General features: G+C 40.1%; 1 protein-coding gene across 1 annotated transcript in view; it reads right to left on the reverse strand.

Moving 5' to 3' along the window:
- Nucleotides 1-808: 808 nt before the first annotated feature.
- The window catches only part of smg5 (SMG5 nonsense mediated mRNA decay factor), a 28,780-nt gene continuing 11,267 nt past the window's right edge, over nucleotides 809-18,321 (reverse strand). The window contains exons 10-22 of the mRNA XM_065298817.2: nucleotides 17,611-17,822; nucleotides 17,340-17,477; nucleotides 16,182-17,012; nucleotides 15,115-15,284; nucleotides 14,965-15,040; nucleotides 14,705-14,880; nucleotides 13,675-13,833; nucleotides 7,141-7,200; nucleotides 6,889-7,048; nucleotides 6,495-6,585; nucleotides 2,264-2,338; nucleotides 2,040-2,178; nucleotides 809-1,893 (exon numbers count right to left, since the gene is read on the reverse strand). Of these exons, the coding sequence (XP_065154889.1) occupies nucleotides 1,810-1,893; nucleotides 2,040-2,178; nucleotides 2,264-2,338; nucleotides 6,495-6,585; nucleotides 6,889-7,048; nucleotides 7,141-7,200; nucleotides 13,675-13,833; nucleotides 14,705-14,880; nucleotides 14,965-15,040; nucleotides 15,115-15,284; nucleotides 16,182-17,012; nucleotides 17,340-17,477; nucleotides 17,611-17,822 (2,371 nt within the window). The 3' untranslated portion in view covers nucleotides 809-1,809. The remainder of the gene's footprint in view (nucleotides 1,894-2,039; nucleotides 2,179-2,263; nucleotides 2,339-6,494; nucleotides 6,586-6,888; nucleotides 7,049-7,140; nucleotides 7,201-13,674; nucleotides 13,834-14,704; nucleotides 14,881-14,964; nucleotides 15,041-15,114; nucleotides 15,285-16,181; nucleotides 17,013-17,339; nucleotides 17,478-17,610; nucleotides 17,823-18,321) is intronic.

Raw genomic sequence — 18,321 nt, forward strand, 5'->3', positions numbered from 1 at the left:
AACAAATACGATGGAATTCAATTTTCTTTCATAATATTTGTTTTCCTACTATGGAAGTCAATGGTTACAATCAGCTGTGCGCTTACCATCATTTATCAAAAGATCTTCTTTTGTGTTCATCAGAAAAAAGAAATTCATGTCGGTTTAGAACAACAGGTGGAAGGGAAAATGACAGAATTTTCATTTTTGAGTGAACAATCCCTTTAATACATACACTACAAGAAGTTGATAAGAACTCTTGAATATTTTTATTTTATATATATATATAATTATATTATATACTTTAATGCTATAAAGAGCTATCTATAATAATAAACAATAATGATTGAGTAAAATTTTTTGGACTAGCCATTTTAGAAAACAAAATTAAACCATAAAATTATATGTCTTAAAGGTGGGGTGCATAATGCCAATCTTTGAAATCACCTAAACAAACACGGCCCTTGATAGACCCGCCCCACACGTTGCACAACATTTATTAAACAGAAACAATGATGCGTTGAACGCCCTGTTGTGATGACGCAGTTCTGACACACCCACCAAACAAAAAACATTGCGCACTGTTTTGAACTTGCCCCAGGTAAAGATGTTGGTTAGTAGACCCGCCCCTTACTGCTGCTACAAGTGTGTTTTGGTAGTCAGGCAGACTCTCTTTCCCAGAGTGTTTTTCAAAAATCATGCACAGGATTTAAAAAAAATGTGTGTTTAAAATACAATTTTAGCCTTATAGATTGAAAAATCATTCTCTAAAGTTTTGTCATTTTCTCTTTAAATCCCTTTACAGCCCCCATCATTCAATAAAGAGACATTGTAGATGAAATCTCTTTTAATTTTTAATGCACTCACACATACATTGTATTCTTTTGCGTTGTGCAATATGAAACAATTACTACGAGAACGTGATGGCAAATGACAGGGTCTAGATCAAACACCTCCACACCCGCCAGCGCAGCGGTGTGCGATGCGAAAGTCGTAATGTTAGAATGCTTTAACGTGCGTGACATCTCTACGCCTGACCCTCATTCCTGTGTACAGCACAGCAAAGATACGACATACAAAAATAAAATCAAATAAAAGCAACCATTTGCCTTACTAATTTCATTCAGTTCATACACATACAACACAATACATTAAATCACAAAGGGTACACGGCAAAAAAAAGAAAAAAAAAAAAGAAGAAGGGGAAAGCAACGTAAGAAAGCAAAAACGATCGAAAAGAAGTGTACACCCAATACCCTGAATCCTTCTTGAGCAACAAGAGTAAATGCTAAAAAACAGAACTGTGGCTTCGATCAGGGCTAATTTCTTGTCGCGACCTTAAAGTTGACCTGCCAGTGAAACACAAGACATTCACGTGGCAGCGCACGACCCCTGTGCACCGTAGCATAAAGACGAAAATAAAACGATGCGAAAACACTGCTCTATACATTTAGTTATATGGGATCTGCAGAACATGAATGGACATGAATGTTTGTTTCTCTCTCTAAAACATATACACTCATTTCATAGGTATATATGTCTGGTTATAGCGCCCCAGGGGCATTTATTTCACCCCGTAGCTTCTTTCAACCCTCCCGCGTTGGGTCGAGGACACGCTGTTGTACGTTAAAGCCCCGTGTCTCTGTCTTCTCTTTTCTCCGCACACTTACTGCACCCTCCTTCCTTACAAGTCTCCGCCTTCGAGTAGTTTCTCCTGGAGATGTAGATGCAGACAGGGCAGTAAAGTGGGAGAGAGAGAAAGAGAGAGATAGGGAGTGAGTGATGTGATCGGCCGAACGCCGAGCCGACCCCTGTGTCCCACGCTGTCTCTCAGCCCATCTCCTTCCATTGCTGATAAAACTCGGTGATGTTTTTCAGCTCCATGCCCGCAGACCCCACCGCCTGGACAGCAGCCTGACAAACAAAAAAAATTATCCTCAAAATTAAACTACTATAATAACCGCTGTGAAAGGATGATTGAGAAAAACATCTTTAACATAAAATATAACAGATTGGCAAAGTGAATATTGTCACAGCTGTAGTGTTTTGACAGTAAAAACCTTCATGGAAGCTGATCTTTCAGTCATCTCCTCCAGCGAATGTCCCGTTAAAATGGTCACCATGCCGGCCGTGTCTTCATCTCCGCTTTTTTGAGATCCTGTGAGCTGACGACAGCTGTCCACCATTTTATAAAGATGCCTGTAAAGATCAGCTATTGCAGAATATCAACCAAATTAAGGTTATCATTTCTGTGGTCTGAAACAGGAGGTCATGTGTGTCTTACCAGGCTTCTGTATCCTGGCGCTTTAATTTATCCCTCTCAAAACTTCTTCCTGATTCTTTCTGACAGCGGATGTATCTGTCGCAGAAATGACAAACATACAAACATGATGAGTCATCTGTCTGTTTTATTGATTGGGGTATAAAAGTTAATATAAATACTTTTCTGCAGCAATTGCTATCCTACAAGGGTATATTTTGAAAAATTATCTGGGGCACCATTGATGTCCATAGCAGGAAAAATATTATTATGGAAGTCAATAGGGCCCCAGATCTGTTTGATTACAAAGACATGTGTGTTCATTAAAAATGTATATAGGAAATTTATACAAGTTTGGAACAACTTGAGAGTGAGTAATTGATTAAAATTTAATTTTTGGTGAACTATCACTTTAAAGGGAAGGTTCACCAAAAAATGAAAATTCTTTCACCATTTACTCGCTCTCATGTTGTTACAAACCCACATACATGTCTTTGTTCTGATGAACACAAAGAAAGATATTTTGAGAAATGTTTGTAACAAAACAGTTTGTGGACCCCATTCACTTCTATAGTAGGGAAAAAGAACACTATGGAAGTAAATGGTGTCCACAAACCGTTTGGTTACAAACATTTCTCAAAATCTCTTCCTTTGTGTTCATCATTAGAACAAAGACATTTATACAGGTTTGTAACAACATGAGGGTGTGTAAATGATGACAGAATTTTCTTTTTTGGGTGAACTATCCCTTTAATGCTTTTAAAGTCAAAAGCAAACATTAGATCTGGTGAACATTAGGGCCTCTAAAAGTCTGATGTATCAAACCATGCTGACCATTTTTAGCCTTGCAGTGGCATTTGCTTTGTAGCATCTGATAATAAAAACTTTCTTCTAAAATCCTTTGAGCTGCCTATCATGATTATTTATTATTAAATACATTTTAAAAACCCTTTCAGGCGGGTCGTGGCAGTCGCTTGTGTCTAGTTTAAATAGGAGACATACGGAAAGATTCAAAATGTGGGCAGTTTCTAGACAGACCTCATGCGGCCCTCGTGCACCCAAACATTTTGCCGTTTCCACAGGCATGAATTGTGGCAGACGCTGAGAAAAGCTGCAGCCGTGTGGCGTTGGGCCGCATACTGTATATGAAACGGTCATGAATCAGTTTCTGCCTTAAGCCGCAATGGTGACACGCAGTGAACAACAGTGGGTTCTAGTTTCCAAATGGTTTCTTTTAAATGTCATGGCTGGTCAGGACCAAGCGTGCCGCACAAGCCCTGAAAAGTGAAGCCAAAACGTCTCGATCGTCCCCCAGTGACTGGTCCCAGTATAGGTCATGAACCCTGCCTCCCTCATCTCATTCAAATGAACTTGAGACCAATTAAACAATTTAATTACACTTCAAATATCTTTTTTCCAAAGCTGGTTTCTGTCATTTACTGTAGTTTTTATCACGCTGATGTTAAGTCAAGTGTTAAAATAAGTTTGTTTTTAGTTAGTTATTTAATGATATAAAACAGTGGTGTCACATCATGATTGACAGCTGTGATATGCGCATTCTGCGAGAGCGAGGGCAGGGCTTTGATTTTTCAGCTTTACTTGTCACAGCTTTTTCGCAGCTTTAAAGGGATAGTTCGGCCAAAAATGATATTAAACCCATGATTTACTCACCCCCAAGCTGTCCGAGTTGCATATGTCCATCATTTTTCAGACAAACACATTTTCGAAAATTGTAGAAAATGTTTTAGATTTTTCAGTTGATTAAATGTAATGTTACGGGGTCCACAACCTTCAAGTCCAAAAAAGGTGCGTCCATCCTTCACAAATTAAATCCAAACGGCTCCAGGATGATAAACAAAGGTCTTCTGAGGGTAATCCGCGCGGTGTTGTTGTAGAAATATCCATATTTATTACACGGCTCTCTGGAATGCTTGATTCTGATTGGTCAGTTGAGACATTTGCAGGTTCGTTCTTTTCAAATAATAACCGCTCCAAAATAATAACGCATAGCCGGACTACTTGCACGAGTAAAATCGCTCCGCGCCAATAAAGATCAATAAAGATTACTGTCTGTTTGGCGCCATCTTGTGACAAACACTCGACAACCACGACAAGACACAGAGAGCTTACTGAGACTGAACTTGACAAAATAGAGCATGACAGCTAAGAAGCCAACACACAAAAAAATACAGAATGGGCATTAAAACTTCTCAAAGACTGGCTAAAAGAGAAAAAATGGAGACAAGTATGAAGCAGAGGATCTTAATAAGGTATTACGATCATTTTATGCATCTGTGCAAAGTTTCGCGGAAGGATAAAAATGTTAATTTAAAACAAATATGCCAATAAAATGTTTCAAATTCATATTCATGTCCATTTTTTTTTCTTATGTGGCAAGTAGCCGTGTAATAAGCGGGATAATGTAGAGGCAGCCGGTAGTTATTAGGAAATAAGCCCCTTCAGTGTGATACAATAACCTCCGCTTTGCGTCGGGTCCTGATCACACTGTCGGGGCTTATTTCCCAATAACTACCGGCTGCCTCTACATTATCCCTTACTTAAAACTTTATTAACGTAAATAACTACCTTCCAGTAGCGCCGCCATCTTAGTCGCGTCCGCATTCAGGATAAGATCTTACGCAGCGTACGGAGGCTACCCTGCTGCTGCTCTGTGCCCCCGCCCTCCGAATTTGTCATACGTCACTAAGAAAAGTGCGTACACTACGCTAATACTCTCTCCAGAATACAGAGGAGTCTAAGATGGCGGCGCTACCGGAAGGTATTTATTTTCGTTAATTAAGTTTTAAATATGGATATTTCTACAACAACACCGCGCGGATTACCCTCAGAAGACATTTGTTTATCATCCTGGAGCCGTTTGGATTTAATTTGTGAAGGATGGACACACTTTTTTTGGACTTGAAGGTCGTGGACCCCGTTACATTACATTTAATCAACTGAAAGATCTAAAACATTTTCTAAAATATCCGAAAATGTGTTTGTCTGAAAAACGATGGACATATGCAACTCGGACAGCTTGGGGGTGAGTAAATCATGGGTTTAATATCATTTTTGGCCGAACTATCCCTTTAACTGGTCCCGAAATCGCTACTGCGCAGACTCAAGACCCAAGATGTCAGCACCGTATCGGGACACTGGCGGCTTCACTTTTTACCAATAGAAGAGAGCGAACGGGCGTCTTCCATCTTTTTTTACAATCTATGGTCAGGACTCACACACAGGAATAGTCCCTTTCACACATACAGTCTTTACTGGTAATTTACTGGTAAATTGCAGTTAACATGTCATGTGTGAACAGAACCTTTCCGGTAAATCAGTGCTCCCAATTTACCAGTAAGACAGGTTGTAAGATTAACGGTAATTTGCCGGTAAGCGCTGTGTGTGAACGAAAAATATAGCATTACCGGCATTTAGATGACGTCAGACCGCGCTGACAGATCGGGCGGGCCAATCAGAAAGTTTTTTATACAGGTGACGCGGTTTCCCCCAGACTGTTTACAGACGTTTCCACACACATGTTGCTTAAAAGTCGAGCACACCTGAAGTTAACATCCACATTTCTTCACCAAAGTTGTTTAAAACAGCTTACCATCTAATTGCCAAATTGCCGACGTCCTTAGCACACCATCTGTGAAGCCTAATGTGCAAACGCGCAGGTTCCGTTTGACGCCGCCTAACGCAATGTTGTTTGGTCACGAGCAACTTCGCGAACGTTTGCCACAGATGTGAAAACAACAAAATACGGACCGTGGATATTAAGTCATAACCCGCCGTTTACAAATACGACACAGACGGAGCTCGCCGGCCGCGCGCCACAGGTAACTTCCGCTTTCTCTCCGAATTTACCGGTATTTTGATACTGATGTGTGAATGATGTCTTACTGGTAAAAAGACGGAATGTCACTGCATGTGTGAACAGCACATTTTTGTATTTACTGGTAAATTCATTCTGGTAAATTCATGGTAATTTACCAGAATTACTGTGTGAAAGAGGCTAATGTCTAGAAATGAGAGAAGCAACTACCCCAAAACTGGGGATGTTGAACCAGTGGTCGAAGAAATGTAAAAAAGCACAATTTAACAGCATAATGCCTGTATTTTATGACTTCTAACTGTATTGGGTACACTTTAAAGATACCACACAACCATTAGATGATAGCTGCCAATGTAGACAGGAGAGCACAAGGGAGCTCACTAGGCTTTGAAACAAGAGCTACAATCCCAGTAGATGTACCTGTTTCCCTTCCGAAACTCCGTCTCCAGGAAACGGATACTATCTCTCGCTCCGGCATTCTCTTTCTTTAGCATGTCCAGACCGTCGATTACTGTAAAAGACCAAAATTTCAGTCGAGCACTCAGTTAGCACATTTATGAGTTGTTTCTGGTGTCCGGCCACTTCTGTATAAACTGCTCATTTGAGATTTATTTTCCTTACAACTGAGGTGCCAAACTAAAAGTGCATCTCTAAACTCGCTGATCAAAATACAGAAGTTAAATCTTTATTTAGATTACGAAGCATTTATATTTCATGCATTCGCCAAACAAGTTCAGCCAAGTGACTACCAAGTAATTACAAAAAATTCCAGGATCACTGCAACCCTGGACAGATATACAAGACATTGGCTGACCTGTACGGGGGATGATGATGATGAAGCAGCCGCTGGCAGCCAGCTGTCTGAGCGGACCCAGGTGCTGGCACAGAGCAGAAGTGTCTGGCACCAGGTACGGAGACATGGAGGACTGGGCTTTTGGCTGCTGCAGACTTCCTTCCAGCTGAGAGACCTCCAACTGCAAGGAAGACGATCGACAATTTATTACGGCTCCAATAAATAAAGTCGGCACTAACGAAAGTTAAAAATAAACGGGACAGCTGGTCTGACCTGCAGGCGCAGCTGGGCCATGTCTCTCATAAGACGGTTCCTACGAGCTTCCTCTTCGGCCTGTGGATCAAACAACGAGAGGTCATTGTAACCTCCACATAACACCTCATAGCACTGTGGTCCCAGAATTGTTTTGTAAAATTGGCAGACATGCTTCTGTTTGAACGCAAACACGTCCCATTAATGTTCTTGGATCGGTCCCAGAAAGAGGACCTAGTAACGTTGCCGTAACATACATGAAAAGCATTCTGTGTGAACAAGATTTTTACGGTATGTGTGTGAATCAAGGGGCAACCTTCCGATCTCCCTGATGAAGCCAATACGGAAGTGACTTAAACTGCAATTCATCGACTGGCCGCTAGAGGCTGGCTCCAAAAGGGAGTCAATTCCCATAGAACCCCATGTTAAAATGGCCAACTTTACAGAAGAAAAAAATATGTTTGCAGCCTGGTACAAAAAGTGTTTTTGGTCTGTATAGCTAATTTTGCCCTTCATGACAACTGTAAGGGGGGTGAATTTTTTGTAACTCATCCATTCAAATTATATTAAGCCTTAAAGAGGATCGCACACCGGCCGCGCAATTCTAAAAAAAATTGAACACATAGTGGTGCCTGTCCGCGCCGCCCAGCTGTGACTGAAGGGGGTCGCACACCAGCAGCGCAGCTCAGCGTTGCGTCGCGTCTAGGACAACTCGAAGGTATTGTATAGCCGGAGCTTCCTCAGATAGCGTCTACTTCAAAATGCAAAATATACGTTAGCAGCCAATGTTAATCATTAATGATTTGGGACAAATATGATGTTATTTAATGTTAAACTATGTGATAGCGCTCTGTGGCGCGATAGGGATTTGAGCAACTTCCTGAGTCACAGCTGGGCGGCGCGGACAGGCGCCACCTGGCGGCGCCGGTGTGCATATACTCATAGAAAACACTGTGTTAGATTTTTTTAGAACAGCGCGGCGCTGTGCGCGCTGAGCTGCGCGGTCGGTGTGCGATCCCCTTCAGGATGTTGCTCAAATCCCCGTTGCGCTACACAGCGCCAGTCACATAGTTTAACATTAAATAACATCCTATTTCTCCCAAATCATTAACGATTAACATTGGCTGCTAACGTATATTTTGCATTTTGAAGTAGACGCTATCTGACGAAGCTTGCGCTATTTAATTTGCACTTCCGGTTTACAATACCTCCGAGTTGTCCTAGACGCGACTTTTCGGATAGCTGCGAGTGATGCCAGGGCTCCAGACTGCCACCAAATGGGGGCATTTTGCCACCAACATTTGAGAGTGTGCCACTGAATTTAACCTCCAGTTGCACATGTGCGACCAGTAAATTTGACCATTTTTTTGTGATGTGACACTGAATTTGAAAACAGCACATTGTACTTTCTGCATCTATCATTAAAGTTTTTATTAGTAATACAGTGGAAATTAGTAGAAATGTGAATATTTGGATAGCATGTTGAAAATTTCTGGTTGCGCCCCTAAAATTTTCAGTTGGGGGCCACTGTGCTCCTAGTGAAAAAAGTTAGTCTGGAGCCTTGGATGCGCAGTGACGCACCGTCAAAGTTGGCGACGGCAGGCACCGCCTACTTCATACCTGCAAACTCAGAAGCGCTGAAAAAGGTGACACATTGTATACGCGCCCGCACCCCCCCCCCTTACTATTGTTATATAAATATGGTAACAGTTTACAATAAGGTTCATTAGTTAACATTAGTTAGCTACATTAGTTAACATGAACTAATAATGAACTGCATTAATACAGCATTTATTAATCTTTGTTAATGTTAATTTCAACAATTAAACTTTATTAAAATCTTGTTAACATTAGTTAATGCACTCTGAACTAACATGAACAAACAATTAAAGCTTAAATTTGTATTAAGTAACATTAACAAAGATGAATAAATACTGCAACAAATGTATTGCTCGTGGTTTGTTCAAGTTAGTTAATATATTAACTAATGTTAACTAATCAACCTTATTGTAAAGTGTTACCAAATATTCTTACATTTAGGCCAATCCTAAAAAAGTTATAATCTAAATATATCAAAAATTCCAGTATAGAGTCCAGTAGGTTGTTACAGTTAATATACAGTAACAGAAATTTGCATATTAAAAACGTGAAGTTGTTCATTTGAAAGATTAATTGAAAACACATGTAGTAGACGTAACACCACTATCTCACATTAAGTGCACTACATTTCTTCAGTCATGCATCCCTCTTTACAGTAAATACATTACAGCATACTTGATTTAATGTGAGGACAGTGAAATTGTACACTTATTATCAATCTTATAATGTACTTAAGTTACTCAGGCAATCAGTACAGGACATCGCTGGTTTATTTTGGCTTATAAAGTAAGTTATATCAACCAGCTCAGGTTAGCTGATAAAGTAGCATCAGAGTAAACATTTGTGCTTGCCTTTGAGGTGCGGGATGGCCCTCCTGCAATCGCTCATCACTTTTGTTTTGATTGCAGCATCACATGTTTAACAAAGGGTCCCTTGACAGAAGCAAATGTGATATGCATCCATATGTTTGCGCTTTATCTCTTCTCTCAGACCAGACGCGAACTTTTCTCTACAGTTTATGGCATACGCAGCACGCAGATGTCCCGCTACGGTGGCTCAACGCAAGCCATTCAGCGTTTGACATCAAAGTACCGCGAGACCAGACTTCTCCATATGTATTTGATTCGCTCTCGCAGTATTTTGATATCATAGGATTGCCCTGCGTGGCGCCAGATGAAGTCCCTCAGTTGTGTGTTTGTGCGTACCTCGCGACCACAGATTCTATCCATCTTCACCCTCTGACACTTTCGTCTCGTTTTTATTTGACGAATAAACAATGTAGCGAGTAACGTTAAGTGTCATTTCAAATGTAGTGGAGTAAAGAGTACAAATACCCAATCAAAAATGTAATTGAGTAGAGAGTAAAAGTTGCTTATATTTTTGATACTCAGTACAAAGTACAAAGTAGCCAAAAAAAACCTTAAGTACAGTAACAAAGTACATTTACTTAAGTACTTTACACCTCTGCGTGTGATTCACAGAACAAACGCACGCACAGAAAACGCGCTTAACGTTACCCCTTTCTTTCAGATGTGAAATCTATAAATCGCAAATTATCTTGAACTAGTATGCATCTGAACAGTAAGATTTCCACCTTTAAACGATGCCTAATTAATGCCATTGACATATAAAAGAGCGCATGTCAATGTTTAAACCCTTTATGAGCAGCAAGAATGGCTTATATTTTCAAAAACCTGCAGCAATCGGACAAGCAAAAGTGCCTCAAAGTGCCTCAAAACTAACCTCAAAACAAACGTCAGTGTCAGTAGCGGTAGCGTGAAAAGTTTAATCCGCGGGAAAGCTGATGCAGCCAAGGCCTTTTAATAGAAGCTGCTGGCAACGCAAAGACCCGCCCTTCACGTAACCCCATTTGTTCAGCTCCCATCCATTGACCAATCGGCTATCCTAACCTTAACCACACTGTGATGACCTCACGTGATGACCAAAGAGCTTTTATTGTTTTTGTGAAACAGACCGCAGTAGGTTTTTGAAACTCCCGTTTATGGGAAGTTTAGACCCCCCCCCCAAAAAAAACTAAAACTCTTCGGATCTACATGATTCACGTGGATGACCTTTTTCAATTCAAAACGGCGATTTTCGCCGAAAAGCGACTAGTTTGCAGGTATGCTACTTTAAGCTTCAAAAACGATCTACAGAAACCTATGGGTGATGTCACTACATCCATCGTTTTTTTTTACAGTCTATGGAGTGAATGTGAATTGTAATGCAATAAAAGAAGCACTAAACTAAAAACATGTCATCAAAATAGAAAACTTGTGTTGGAGATATGTATATTAAAGATCGATAGATAGACGAATAGATGGAGCAGTGGCCAAAAGTAAAGTCTGGGAAGGGTGATTTGTACAATATTAGCTTTAACACCACCTCATATGTGACCCTGGACCACAAAACCAGTCATAAGTAGCACAAGTATATTTGTAGCAATAGCCAACAAAATAGAGTCAAAATTATAGTTTTTTCATGGACAAAATCATATGTTCCTTGTAGATATTTTGTAAATTTCCAAAAACTTATTTATCATTAGTAAAATGTGTTGCTAAGGACATCATTTGTATAACTTTAAAGATTTTCTGAACCCTCAGATTTTCAAATAGTTGTATCTTGGTTAAAAAAGTCCTAACAATCCATACATCAATGGAAAGCTTATTTATCTAAATCTGACCCTTATGACTGGTTTGTGGTCCGGGGTCACATATTATACGTGTACAGTACAAAGGGACAAAACAATGAACTGTTAAGGTATTTATTGGACAAAATAATTGAATGCATCTTTAATAAAATATTTGAATAAGAGCAAAGATGGCAATTGTTCAAAGTTGGACATCCATAATGGCACACAGAAAGAAACCAGCAAAATCCTTTATAATCAAGCAGTAGTCTAAAACTGTGGCTTGGGTTAACAGTAGTGTTGGAGAGCTCATGCTGGTTGTAATGATTGGGTTATAGTGAAGTCTTATGAGAGAATAAGGCTGTATCTCGAACACAAGCTTGTCATGGACTGCAAGACATTCTTTTGATTCGCAGGCCCTGAAGGTTTTAATGAAATTGTAGCAGAAAAAGCCGCCTCTTCACCGGCACAGCAAGGTAGCACTTCAACCATCATTTGTTCTACCCGTAAGGGCTGCGTGGTTGCTTGGCAACATGAGGCTCTCAAGCAAAAGCTCACAAATGCGGTGAGGTTTTATGAAAAACCTTGTTCTCTTCGCCTGCGTAGACCCTGTCATTTGGAGGCACTTTCCATGGCTATTTCTGCATGCATTTAGCGCCATTACAAAATGGAGCACAAACTGAGGCATTTGAACATATATCAGTCACATCAAGAGTGTCTAGTTTAAAGTAGGTCCGGCTCCAATTTTAATAAATCTTCAAATTAACAAAACAATATTGACTCTGGAAATCCCCAAATCGATCGATTCGTTATGTGCATGCTGCTTAATGTTATGAAGCTTGTGCTTTAGCTGGATGTGTTTGCGCGATGTTACTGTGCACATCCAAAACAGGAGTTAAACTTTTTCTCTAGTACATAACTTAGTTTAAGTCTTGTTTTTTTTGCAGATATATGCACGTTGTATAATACATTTATGTTGTATATAAGGCTTAATATTATGTAGAGTGCATCATATAGAAAGCGCATCAGTTTGTGCTTATTAACCCTTTAGTTTCACTTTATCACACAGCTTTACCTGTTAGAGGTTTCTGTTAAAAACATTTAATTCATTAATAATCCAGTATGGGTTAAAGGAATATTCCATTTTCTTAAAATAAAATCCAGATAATTTACTTACCACCATGTCATCCAAAATGTTGATGTCTTTCTTTGTTCAGTCGAGAAGAAATTATGTTTTTTGAGGAAAACATTGCAGGATTTTTATCATTTTAAATGATCTTTAATAGAGCCCAACATTTAATACTTAACTCAACACTTAACAGTTTTTTTCAACGGAGTTTCAAAGGACTCTAAACGATCCCAAACGAGGCATAAGGGTCTTATCTACAGAATATAAAAATATGCTCTTTTAAACCACAACTTCTTGTCTAGGTCCATTCCTGCGTGACCTAACGTAAATGCGTAGTGACGTAGAGAGGTCACGTGTTACATATATGAAACGCACATTTGCGGACCATTGTAAACAATAAACTGACACAAAGACATTAATTAGTATCATTCCACATACAACAACGTCGGAACGGTCCTCTTTCTCAACACTTGTAAACACTGGGGCGAAGTTTCGTGTTCGTCCTCTTGACATCATGACGTATTGCGTGGGGTCACGCTGGCGCATCACGATCGGATCTAGACGAGAAGTTGTGGTTTAAAAGTGCATATTTTTATTTTTATTGCCAAAAATGACAATCGTTTGCTAGTTAAGACCCTTATGCCTCGTTAGGGATTGTTTATAGTCCTTTGAAACTCCGTTGAAAAAACTGTTAAGTGTTGAGTTAAGTATTAAATGTTGGGCTCTATTAAAGTTCATTAAAATGATAAAAATCCTGCAATGTTTTCCTCAAAAAACATAATTTCTTCTCGACTGAACAAAGAAAGACATCAACATTTTGGATGACATGGTGGTGAGTAAATTATCTGGATTTTTCTTTTAAGAAAATGGACTATTCCTTTAATTTTTCTGTCATAGTTGCTTCAAAATTAAGTTTTATTTGAGTGTTTTTAATAAAAATATTTTCATTTTCACCATGACGTATATGCCCCGCCCCTTTGATTGCCCTGCCCCCAGTTAATCGAGTACTCGTTTTTCAGACCTACGGATTAATCGAAATGAAAAAATGACATAAATGCACATCCCTAATTCTAATTGAAATCTTACACAAAAAAATCTAATTGATCGCAATACACAGCTAAATATCCAAAGTTTGCAGTAATGCCCTACATTTTATGTTGAGCGTTATCAATTACTTTATTAAATGCATGTTATTTACCATACGGAACTGGGCCTTGGCCTGCTGAATGAGGTTCTCCTGCTCTGATTGGCTGATGCTGGTGAAGATGCCTGCCTCTGGGTTGAAGTGCAGCACGTTGCCTTGGAGATTTGTGAGGAAGTGGCCAAAGCTGCGAATGCAGCCCAAGCGCACCACACACTGGACAGCAGCAAAAAGAGAAAAGAGGAAACATGAGATTTCACAGAAACAGTGAGTGAATGTTCAATCACAGTTACACAATGTTATAAAAGCTTTTATGTTCTAATCAGCTGGGAGAAAATAATTGTTTGTCCTTTGCATTACTTCACATTAAGATACTTGCGAGTTATATTCTTTACATTAGGGAGCTTTAACACAGACACCTGCATGCCTGCTGAGCACTTTCTATAAATAAACACAAGTTTGATGGTTATTTAATTGCATTTTTATTGCAGAAAAGTATGAAAAGTTTTTGCATCTTAATAGAGACCCAAAAATATATATGGATGGTGAATAAAAACTATTTTAAACAACAAAGCTGGTGGTGGCCTATGATTTACTCATACTAGACTCGAATGTTTATCGTGTTAATCGCACTAATGAAAACTTGAGTGTCCTCACGCACATCCTCAACAACAACAACAACAACAACAGTAGTCTAACTTCCCTATCTTACTTTTCTCTAAACTATCTCCTTTTTCATCCGGTCTCTGTATGGATAAGAAGCCGTGTCATAAATTTCAGCGTAAGGTAAAAATGTTACCTAATGCACCTTTAAGTAAATAGATTTGCTGACTGCATTCCAGTTCAATATCACACAAATTTTTTTTTATTAAACGGAACGTAACCTGCCTTCTCATCAAACACTCAGTTAGTGCTGTAGCTTGTACTGTAGTGCTTACAGTACTACCTAAAAGTTACATTTTCTGTTCTTGCATGTGAACATATAAGAATAAATGAATTTCAATAGTGTTAATAGCTCATCTAATGTATGGTGTCCAGGTGACCACAGTATATTTGTATACATAATGCGTGGGACAGTAACGGTTACCTCCTCCAAAGGGCTAAGAGAAGGTCTCTGGCTAGTGAAGTCCAAGCGTCGATGGGCCGAGCTGAGGGCAGGAAGATGGCGGAGTGCCAGATCCTCAGGCAAAAGCAACGTCTGGACCAAACCGGGCCGCTCAGACTCATTTAGGAGTTCTGCCACCTCTTTATTTAAGCCTAGATCTGTAAAAGAATCCAAAAAAAACATCTTCCTCAAGCATACGACTTTCAGGAAAAATAAAAGACGTTTTGGTAGATTTTTCTCACCTGCTTCCAAAATCTTGGTGCCCTCAGGTAGTAAGTTAAGCAGGACTGAGAGTCTGTTCCACAAGCTCTGAGAACTCTGTAAAGATCAAGTTCAGTGTGCATACAGGGAGATAAAATAATGGTTTTGCCGCTTATGATAAATTGACGTACCTGAGCACACATGAGGATGATGTCGGTGTTTGTCCTCAGCCAATCCAAAAAGACCTTCACTATCTGGATGAGATCCTGATTGGTCAGAATCTCCAGGCGCTCAGAAAGGGTTTTTTCACTGGGAATCGATTGGTTGCTGTGCACGCTGCCTTCAGAATCAGAGTCAGCATCTGAGTATAGAAAATAATAGAGAATAGAGAGTAGAAATATATAGAGAATAATAGAGAAGAAAGTGAAACATTCCAGGATTTTTCTCATTTTAATGGACTTTAATGGACCCCAACACTTAACAGTTTTAATGTAGTTTAAAATTGCAGTTTTTAAAGGACTCTAAATGATCCCAAAATAGCAAAAAAAAAAATCACTTTTAAAACACAACTTCTCTTCTTCCTCCGGCTGTGTGACGAGCCAGCGCAACCACACGTAATTGCGTAATGACGTGGAAAGGTCACGTGTTACATATATGAAACGCACATTTGGGGACCATTTTAAACAATAAACTGACACAAAGACATTAATTAGTATCATTCTACATACAACAACGTTGGAACGGTCCTCTTTCTCCACACTTGTAAACACTGGGGCGTAGTTTCGATACATCATCCTTGACCTCTTGACGTGATGACGTATTACGTGAGGTCGCGCTGGTGCGTCACAGGAGCGGAGGAAGATGAGAAGTTGTGGTTTAAAAGTGCAGATTTTTTTTTTTCTTGCCAAAAATAACAATCGTTTCGTTATGCCTCGCGTTTAGAGTCCTTTGAAACTGCAATTTTAAACTGCATTAAAACTTTTAAGTGTTGGGGTCCATTAAAGTTCATTAAAATGAGAAAAATCCTGGAATGTTTTCCTCAAAAAACATAATTTCTTCTCGACTGAACAAAGAAAGACATCAACATTTTGGATGAAATGGTGGTGAGTAAATTATCTGGATTTTTTTTTTGAAAATTGACTAATCCTTTAAGATATAAGCATGCAAAAATTGCTTACATCTATACAAAGATGCCACAGTTGCTGGATACATTTTGAATGGCAAACAATGAAAGAGAGATTTATCTTAAGCCACGCACCATTGTCATTCGTCCCATTAACAATCTCTGGACTCATGTTGCTAGATGTTTTTTCTGGAAGGGGTGTGGTTTCTTTCGAATGTTTAGGGTTGGAGTCTGAGGTGGGGTTAGTGGTAGCCGGGGGGCGGAGCAGCACATTGCTGAAGGTGGGAGCAAGACGGAAGCAGCGCTTGGACTGGAAAAGCTGAGAAGACATGGCCTGTAGGTTACTGCTGATGCTGGCATCGTTAGTAACTAGAGGGCCATTGGTTGCTGGCGGGGTTGAGTTTTCTTCCCTGGATGGTTGTGGCTGCTCATCTTCCTCTGGTTGCTGATGTTGTGGCGCATTCTCTGCATCTTCTATGTCTTCCAGGTCCGAACGAGATTCCTGACTGTTCATGTCGGAATCCGTCTCGACGTCAAAAGCCGTGCCCCCTTCTTCTTCCTCCGAACCGCTTTCCCAGCGGCCATCCACTGCCAGCGGTTCTTTCCGCCCTTCTCTCGCTAAAGAGTTCATCTGGACCCTGGAAGATCCAAGACCGTCCACCGGCACGGCATCTTCCTCATCCTCCTCTTCATCACTCTCAAAGCCTTCGCTCAGGTCGCTCTCGTCCTCCTTGTGAGCACATCGTCTGCGGCGGAGCATGGATAGACGCGAGAACTTCCTCTTTTGTTTTTGCTTCTCCTCTGCTGACCTCTTCTTCTCCAGTGCTTTCTTTACCTCCGCCGTCCTTCCATTCCCTGTAGGCTCTTCTTCATCATTTTCTTTCTCCTCGTCCTCCTCCAGAGAGCCGTTTTGCAGGGTTCTGTCTTCAGAGGGAGCTTCACTGGAATCTCTGGCCTCAGGCTCATCTAAGAAAAAAAGTATGAAAGTAATTTTCGAGTAGTCACGTTCCTTGTAAGCTGTCTACCAAACAGCATTTTAAGGATTTACATACTGCCTTATAAAACAAGGACAAAGCTACTTTCTAAGATACATGGTGTTGTTTAAAACATAACATGTTGTTATATGGCATCATATACATATACTTCCTTTTAACATAACACAGATTTAACTCAGATATATGATAACTTCCAACTTTGTTTTGCATGAAATGATGCAAAAAACACTTATTAAGTGTCAGGCAAAATGCACACACAGATAAATGATAAACAGTAATGAATTGCTTTTATTCGCACCTGTGTTATCAGTGCGCAGGGCCGTGACGTCACTCTCGCCCTCCTCCAGTTCAGCTTGCAGTCGAATGTTCACATGATTGACCAGATGTGAAAACAGAGCCAATGTGAAGGCGATGGAGGCACTGTACTGCTTTGAGGCTAAAATGTAAATTCAGAGAAGACAGAAATTAATCTATGAGAGTAAGAACAATGATCTGCACCTTTTAAATCATGACTATCAGAAAGCTTTTTTGACACTTCCACCATTGATCTGATTTTAGTGTATATTTACCTCCTCGCTTCAGCCTGTGAACCACCATAAGGCAAGTCACCACCATCTTGAATATGAGGCTGTCAGGTAACACAGAGCAGATGGAGTCGTGCTCTTCCTCCTCCTCGCCGGTTGATTGGCTGCCGTGAGTAGGATGTGGCAGGTAGAACAGCACCAGATTAAAGTCCTCCAGCACCGACTGGCACAGTGACGTCAACTCAGTCTCCATCAAACTAAAGGGATGGGAGGTTATCAGTTCAGGATCAGGTTATAAGTTTAAGTTGAAATATGAATATATGAGCTTGTTTCCAAAACGCGATAAACGCCAAAATCAGTATTGCATCAGGTCAGTATTAAAAAGTCCATTCTTCATTTTACGCAAAATCCGATATACACCGTGTTATTCTGTCATCTTTTCTCCCTTTTTTTCGAACTGCGACAAACGGCAGTCCTCCTTTATTGAAGAATGCAATAAATCTGCTTATTACACGGCTCTCTGGAATGCTTGATTCTGATTGGTCAGTTGAGACATTTGCAGGTTCGTTCTTTTCAAATAATAACCGCTCCAAAATAATAACGCATAGCCGGACTACTTGCACGAGTAAAATCGCTCCGCGCCAATAAAGATCAATAAAGATTACTGTCTGTTTGGCGCCATCTTGTGACAAACACTGGACAACCACGACAAGACACAGAGAGCTTACTGAGACTGAACTTGACAAAATAGAGCAT

This window comes from Paramisgurnus dabryanus, chromosome 13 (assembly GCF_030506205.2).
Source record: "Paramisgurnus dabryanus chromosome 13, PD_genome_1.1, whole genome shotgun sequence".
Classification (NCBI taxonomy): Eukaryota; Metazoa; Chordata; class Actinopteri; order Cypriniformes; family Cobitidae; genus Paramisgurnus; species Paramisgurnus dabryanus.